This window comes from Cicer arietinum, chromosome 3 (genome assembly GCF_000331145.2).
Source record: "Cicer arietinum cultivar CDC Frontier isolate Library 1 chromosome 3, Cicar.CDCFrontier_v2.0, whole genome shotgun sequence".
In the NCBI taxonomy this organism is placed as follows: Eukaryota; Viridiplantae; Streptophyta; class Magnoliopsida; order Fabales; family Fabaceae; genus Cicer; species Cicer arietinum.
In genome coordinates this window covers 51,320,882-51,329,815 of record NC_021162.2, presented here as the reverse complement: position 1 = coordinate 51,329,815, position 8,934 = coordinate 51,320,882, and the positions used below count along the sequence as shown (strand labels likewise).

Below are 8,934 nucleotides of genomic sequence, written 5' to 3'. Positions count from 1 at the left end.
TATTAATCTTCCTTAACATAAATAAATAAATAAACAAGTACAATTTTAACCACTAAATCAAATATGTATAAAATCGTCACATCATAGCAAACACATAATAAAAAAAATTAATCATAATGTTTATCTATATATATCTTAAAACACTTTATATATCAAATTAATTCGATAAAATTTAGAATGTTAATTATATCAGAAATATAGAACACAAAGGAAAATACTATAACATTGAATTTATTCGTAAAGATATGATTTATATAATAATTTTCTATCTATCCCTTATTAGTTTTTTGAAAGTTCAAATAATGATTTTTTATTACATAAAAGTTTTTTCGAGGAAGCTAAAATGTGTAAATTACACGTGTTAATTTAATTGTAATAGGGTTACAGTACACCGTAAAATCACATAAAAAATAGGAGATAATATAATTTTTTTATGTTATGAAATAGGAGATAAAATATTCACTTTGAACATGTTAGTTTTTGTATAAGAAAATCATAATGCACAAATTAAAACTTTTTACATCAAAAGAAACTTGAAGAAAAAACAAGATGAAACTCACATCTCAAAATGATGAATATATGATGATTAACAATTGAATAACTTAGAATAAATTATTTCATTACTTTTAATCTTTGGTTTACATAACTTTCGTAGTAAAATACATTGATCCTGTTACACATTAAGAGATTTCTTCTCTTCACTGTATTTCAACGATTTCCATGGAAAACATTGTATAGAATCCTTTTTGATCTTACATGGTCCATTAGCATTTATTTTCCAATGACATTCATGAACGCAATTATTTTGATCTCGTTGCTGATCATAAATGTCAAAATAATGAAAACCATTGATCCATGTAAATGAACAAAAGTATAAGGTTAAATCTAAAAAGAAATTAGGCCTTAAGCTGAAGATGTAATCTTCTCCAAACTTAATTACTTTATACCCAATATCATGAGTTTTATCTTTACATTTAACACCGAGCTGTAAGCCATCGGTTAAGTTGTTATTTATGAAAACGGTTACTGTTGGTTTCTCGATCACATTGCTTGTAGAGCCCTCAAACTGCAAAGCAACGATAACAGTTAGTAATAGAGAAACAAATAACACAAATTTGGAGACTGAAACCATCTTGATGTGCAAGTGCAATATATTCAAATTTATGATATTCTTCTAGTTATATATACTATTATTCAACGTCATATAGGGGAATTTTTGTTTATAAAAATAAAAATGTTAAGTCAACGCAATAAATATATAATGTTTTTAACAAATTTGAAGTCAACACTATTTTTTTTTTTAAATTCATTGAAGAAAAAAAATTGTTTTAAATGATAAATATTTTTAGTATCAAATAAATTTATTTGTTGAAGATTACTATGTACTACCTCCGTTCTTAAAAAAATGGATCTACTAAATTTTTTTATCTCTTTTATTTAGACTCTCGTCATTTTTACCTGAATTAACTATTTCTTTACATGTATATTTGAATGATTTTCGTGTGATATTTAAATTATTTTTTAACAAAAATTTACTTTATATAATTAAATTGAATAATCATTACTATTAGGTAAAATTTCACTAAAATATATTTATGTATTAGATAATTATTTTTATCATATTTATGGTCCTTAAAAAATAGGTTAGTAACATTTAAATTGATCACACACATTGCGTGACTGAAACCATCTTATTTGCATAATAGATTAGTTTATACTTTTTTTTTTCTCTCAAATAAAAAAAAAAAAAGATTAGTTTATGCTTTGATATGAAAATATATGATTTATTTCTGTTAAATATATATATATATATATAATGATATTAAATATTTTTCATAAATGTAATATTGACTTTGAAAATCATCGTTAATTCTATTTTAATTGATAATAATTTTTTGCTTCAATTTTAAAAAAAATTAGCGTAATGTTGTATTACTAGTTATTACTTTTTGTAGTTATTAATTTTATTTTTTGGTTTCAAATAAATTTGTTTGTCAATTATTACTATGTAATATTTTTTTACAACATTTTGTGTATTTAATGTCTTAAATTATTACTAGATTTGTTTAGTTTTATTTGACCAAATCTATTATGCTCTATAAAACAATTAAATGGTCAAGTTAGTGCTTGAAAAATAGTGGACAAAATTTATTATCTACATTGTTTGTGTCAAATATTTTCATATTTATATAAAATATATTGTTTATGTCATATATTTTCATGTTCATATGATAATATATATGTTGTATCATTTAATGAGTATGACAAATCATGTGTTTATAAGTTTATTGTATGTATGACAACATATCATGGATGTATGACTAACATTTTTATATTATTAATGTTATATCAATTAACGTGGCTATGTAGAAAATTAAAGAATTGTAAATTTTACATGTATTTATAGAGTGGATACTTCCTATTATTTTTTGTTCGTTGTCATTTGATTTAGTGACTAATTGTAGAATTCTTATCACTAAAAAAAAAATACTTTAATGAAGAAAAAAACAATATTATTTTCTAAATATAAACATCAATACTGGATTTACATATCTGATTTATACCTCTATTGAAATAATAAAGCATATCTAGGAATGATTTGTATGCCCTATGTCCAAATGTTTGAACCAATATAGCATGCTATAATAGTGGAAGAACGAAATCCCTCTTTCTATTGCCTTCACTTTTTGGGACTAAATAACAAAAGTGTGGGATATTGATACGGTGTTACAAATAGGTGTCCTATAAGAGTATACTTAAAAAATAAAGAAAATGAAAATTTTAATTTGAAACTATCAATTTATTTAAAATTTTTGAGATATTCAATACACAAATTTTAAAATATTATAAATAATACTACTTTAACGTAAATGTGAATTCAAACAAATAAAAAGAAATGCTATTTGCAACTATTATCTTCAATGTTTGTATGGTGTCAAATACGAACATAAATTTTTGTTGACTTGTATATAAAATGAATATATTTGAGCATTTCTTCTAAAACAACATTATTTCTATATTAGATTTTTTAATATGTGTATTTATGGCACTTGTTGGTATTTTTATATTGGAACCTAACATACATTTAAAGACAAAATACAATTATTTAAAGACAAAATACAATTGGATCGACAATGAATCCCAATGAAAAGGGCATACATGTTCATTGATTTATATATAATTAATAAAACATAAACAAAGGAAACTTTGCTTAGAGATAAAGAAATATTCAATTTATGGCAATTCATTTTAGTTTAAAAATTTAAATATATTTTTGATATCTCAAATATAACTCATTTTAATCTAAGTACTTTATTTATTTACATCCGTGCAAATTTTAAATACTTTAAAATAATGTTATTTATATGATTTTTATTAAAAGAATGTTGGGTGGTTACTTTTAAATTATATAAAATATAATAATTATTTAAAATTACAAACCGATAATTTTTTATTATTAAAATATTACTAATGTGGTATGAATCATTAAAAATATATTTATTTATATTTTACGAAATAAAATTAAGAGAAACCCCAATAGTTTGAGAGATTCATCTCAAACCCAAAATTTCATCTTCAACCCCATATTCATATTTTTTTCAACCAACAAATTTTTAAACCCAAATTTCATATCTCTCTTTGTCCCCTCTTTCTCTCTATTTCTAGAATCCCAACAAACCCCTAAACCTCTTACACAATAACAACAATCACTACACCTAAATCTTTAACTCCTTTTTATTGTTTCTCTAACACTAAATTTAAACCTTAAACGATACCAAAAAAATCACAGTAGCAAAACATAATAAAATTTAATAACATATTTTCACTAATCTACAAAAGGATTAAAAAAAAAAAAATTTGAAATATGAAAATGGAATCATGAATGATGATGAAAGTAGTGAAAGGGTGATGATGATGATAAAAGTAGAGGTTTAAAGGTGATGTTTTTGGGTTTACGGTTTTGATAAAAAAAAAATAGAATATTATAATTGTTCTCATTTTTATGTTAACAATATTAAAAAAAATTGATTTAACTAATTTCTTAGTGATCAATATTTATCTCTTTATGGTGTTTGTAATAAACTCAAATCAGTATATTATAATTATTCTCATTTTTATATAGGATATATAAAAAATAATTAACTAATTAATTTGTGATAAATTTTGTCTTGTATATGAAGTGAATGTTTTAATAGTATCTATAGGGATTTATTTATTTATTTATTTTTTAAAAAAAGGATGTAAAAAATGAAAGTGTGAAAAAATTAAAGTTATGATACTGAAATATTTTATTTATTTTTATGTCGACAATTATAAAAAAAGTAATTAATTTTAACTAATTTAGTTGAACTAAAATATTAGTTCGTCGCATTGTTTTATACAATCATCATTTTGAGTTTATATTTTTCGGTGACAAAGTTGAGGAATCTTTTAGAAGATGAAAATAGAAGTAGATATTTTGTGTACAATCTTTTTCTTATCACTCTGTTTCTCGAAAGAAATAGATATTGTGAACTTAGAGTTCGACAGAGAGATAGGTAAAATTTAATTACAAAATAGACATAATTGCTCATGCGGTCCCTTAACTTAATTTCAGTCATTTATCTGTTTTCTTGATTTAGTATTTTATTTAATTTTAAGTAACAATTTGATCCTTTATATCTTAAAATGTCAATAATATTATCATTTCTTAAAAAATTCATCAAAATGTTCAAACAAATCCCATAAAATTCAATAACAATTTCAAGAAAATTCATATATTCATCAAATCCATAACTCAAATATTCAAATAAACTCATATTTCCATCTCCAAAAATATCAAATTTATCAAATAAAGAATGAAAATAACCTACAGTTCGTAGTTGACATAATGATTTCTCTTAAAGTTCTGATAGCTAAAGCTTCTTTATTTCACCCCAAAACAATCTTGATTTTTTATATTTTTCTTGTATGACTTCATCAATTGACTTTGTAGATGATTTAAAAGGAAGATGCTTTCAATGTTAACATACAAATTAAATGTAAAAATTTAATTAATGAAATAATTAACATGAATAATTTAAAATAATTTACTCATCTCCTTCTTGAATAATGATAGTGCAGCCATAACAATAAGCATATTCAGGTTCCATTATTTCATCTATGCTATAAGGCTCTATATATACCTCAGGATGTATGGGAATTGCTCCACCGCTAGTATTAGTCATCGGTAGGGGTGGGAATAGGCCATGTCAGACCAGGCTTTGAAAGACATGAGCCTGGCCACGATGAATTTTGTAGGCCTAAGTCTGGCCTACGACCTATCATAGGTTTTTTTTTTCGGTCTGGCCTACGGCCTATCATGGCTTGGCCTGTAAGCCTATTTAAAATCCTTATTCGCATTAAAATATTTAAATGTTATATTTTATATTTTTGTTTTAAATAGGCTATATTAGGCCTTTATATACAAGGAAAACTAATAAAAACAAGAAAAAAAAATGAATTCATAATTAACAAACTCTAAAAAGTCCTTCAAAAATTACAAATAAAACCAAATGAACTCCATAAACAGTTACACATATCATCCAACAAAACACATTCAAAGTCCAATGAATGACAAAAAAATGATATCAAACCTTCAAGGTGATTTGTATCGCTTGTTTATCAACCTTCAAAAACAAAAGAAAAAATACATATATGTTAGACACTGAACTAAAAAGTAATAAATAAATAAATAAATGAGCAAATTTAAAAAAAATGAATAAATACTACTTGATAAAAAAATATTAACCTTTGATTTTTTCTTCACATTATACTTATGACAAAACCAATCTCTGCCACAAATTAGAGCTTCAACAGATTCTTCGTTTAATTTAAATCGAAATTCGTCAATAACTCTACCTCCTGCACTAAATGTGGACTCAGATGCCACAATTGAGATTGGAATAACTAGTACATCAGCAGCCATCTTAGACAAAATCTTATATTTCATGCTATTGTTCCTCCACCAGTCCAAAGCACAAAAAGATTTAGTCTTAAGAACGTAAATACCTTCATCAAGATAATCTTGTAATTCTGATTTTACTAGAAGCACAGTTTCATTTTCACGCAAAATGCTCAGAATTTCGTCAAATCCAGTGATAATGGCAGCATTTTCTTGGGAGGATGATAAATTATTACTATCCAAATTAACAATCGGAGACAGAGACTCTTCCAAAGATAAAGCTAGATACTCATCATATAGTTCTTCCAATGAACTTCTCACCTTCTTTATATTCTCATCAACAACTTCTTTAGATTTATATATCAAGGGAAAACATATACACACCATATGAAATTGCACCTAGGACCCAAAACACTAGCAATAGCCATCAACATATTACACTTCCCCCAATATTTGTCAAACTTTATTTTCATTGGACCTACCATTTCTTTCATAAAAAGATCTTCGTCTTCATCAGTCTTATCAAGTATTTGTTTAACCTTCCAAACTTCTGCTAAATACAAATTTGCAGTCTGATACTCACTACCTACATTGAAAATAGTAGTGATATTAAACACTTTAAATAATATTAAAGTGACCTAATAAAATACAAAAATAAACAGTTGATAAACTACCTGAAATCACATGAGTTGCACCATTAAATACTTCTAACAGTTTACAAACTTTCTCAACTTTGTTCCATTCTTCAAGTGAAGGGGTGTGATTATAATGAGGCTCTTTTTCTTTGTAGGCTGCAAAAGCAATCTTAAATTTCAAAGCAGTTGACAACATATTAAAAGTTGAATTCCATCTTGTTGGATAATCAATGACGAGTTTCCTTTCTTTCAAGCGTTTCTGCTCAACCACATCACAAAAGGCCTTTAGTCTTGCATCATTGTGGTTAACATATTTGACACTTTCACAAATATTGAAAATGGTATCCTTAATTTTACTAAGAACGTCTTGCACTAACAAATTCAATATGTGTGCACAACATCGAACATGAAACAAAGAGCCACCAAAGATTAACTTACTACTTAGAGATAAATTATCTTTGAGACGTCTTAAGCATGAATCATTGTAAGAAGCATTATCAACAGATACGGAAAAAACTTTATTTTCAATCCCCCAAGTTTTCAAACATTTATATATAGCATCAGCAACATCAATACCACGCCTTGGAGGGGGTACTTTCACAAAACCCAAAACTCTTTTTTGAAGATTACATCCTGCATCAATAAAATGTCTTGTGATAACCATATATTCAACTACTTGATGGCTAGATTTCCACATATCTGTAGTTAAACTAATTTTGCTCACACTTTCTAAAAATTTCTTCAAAATTTTCTTCTCCATACCAAATATTGCCAAACAATCATTTCTTGCTGTTTTATGAGTAACTTTATGAAAATCTGGGTTTGCATATTGAAAGCCCCACATCCGAATATCATCCTCTACAACACTAAAAGGATATTCGTGAACCATGATAGCAATTGCAATTATTTCCCTCATCTTTTCATTAGAGTACCTAACACCTGTACTAATAAAAGGGTTACTTGACTTTGATGGCTGAAATGGAATGATGACTTGTCTTGTTTCAGCAACCGTCTGCAACTTCTTTTGATTGCAACCTCTAGCGTGTCTTTTCAAATGACTAGTGCTAGCTCCCGATCCTCCAGTAGACATTTTTAGTTTACAGTTTTTGCAAACAGCTTTCTTCACACCTTTAGAGATTTCAACCTCATCAAAATCATTCCAAACAACTGATGTTTTTTTTTCCTTTTTCTCCCAACAATTAGACTTCTGTTTTCTAGAGCGGTGTCATTTTCATTTGTCTGTGTGTTAACTTCTACTTGAGTTGAATCTATAGACATATGTTCGCTGGCCTCATTATTAGTCATATGAGTAGATGAAATTGGTTCACTTCTTTCTAAGGGAGAAGACATTTCCTGAACAAAATAAAAATGATAAAATAAAATATATTATATAATTATACAAAGTAGATAAACTCAAGAAATAATTCCAAATAAAAACAAAATGATTTTTAATTCCAATTCCCATATTACAATATCACGGCAACAAAATTGTTTTACTGCATAATTATAAAAATTATGCAATGCAGAATTATATTGTAATATATTCCAATTCCCATAGATTATAAAGATTATGCACTGCAGAGAATTCCAATTCCCGTAGATTATAAAGATTCTGCATAATTATATTATAATATATTGGTTAATAATAATGAACATATTCAGCAAGATATGCATGACTTTATGGCTAAATCAAGGAATCTACCATGCACTGACAAATCAAGTAATCAAGGAATTGTTTGTATACAATATATATATATATATATATATTAAATAAAAATGATTTTTCTAAACAAAATGATTTTAAAAAAAAAAACAGAAACAAAACACCCTTTAAACCCTAAAAAAATGAATTTTGGTTTAAAAGATAAAATTTTCATTGAAACGCACCTATTATTATCTGTCAAACAAATACTCTCAAACAAACTCAAATTATTACCTCTAAACAAATCCTCTCAAAAAAACTCATATTCAATGATAATAAACAATTAGGGTTTTCAAGCTTTATATACTACTAATATATATGAAGAAGATAACAAATAGTGAGTGATTGTTTAATTGATAGAATTTAAAATAGGAAATAATATTATTAATATAATAATAAAAAATAACATTAATAAATAATTAAATATATATATATATATATGTCGGCCTGTCAGGCCTAATAGGCTTTTTTATAAGTCTGAGCCTGACCTATTTAATTAGGCTTAATTGCAGTTTTGGTCCCCATATTTTAGCTGAATCGCGAAAGTAGTCCCCTCATTTTGTTTCTCCCCAGTTTTGGTCCCTCAAACAGAATTTTGGTCCAAAATATGATGAAATTTCATTTTTTTAAAGTCGTACTACACCATTTATAATCATATATTTCAGGTACAATTG

The 8,934-nt window shown here is 25.9% G+C and overlaps 1 protein-coding gene and 1 pseudogene across 1 annotated transcript; both read right to left on the bottom strand.

Annotated features, from left to right (window-relative positions):
- Positions 1-673: 673 nt before the first annotated feature.
- LOC105852946 (S-protein homolog 5-like) lies at positions 674-5,207 on the bottom strand. The gene is made up of 2 exons (XM_012719825.1): positions 5,166-5,207; positions 674-1,066 (listed from the first exon to the last, which is right to left on the bottom strand). The coding sequence occupies exons 1-2, from the start codon at positions 5,205-5,207 to the stop codon at positions 674-676; spliced, it is 435 nt and encodes a 144-aa protein (XP_012575279.1).
- Positions 5,208-5,609: 402 nt separating this feature from the next.
- Positions 5,610-7,648, bottom strand: LOC105852945 (zinc finger BED domain-containing protein RICESLEEPER 2-like; annotated as a pseudogene).
- Between the last annotated feature and the right edge of the window lie 1,286 nt (positions 7,649-8,934).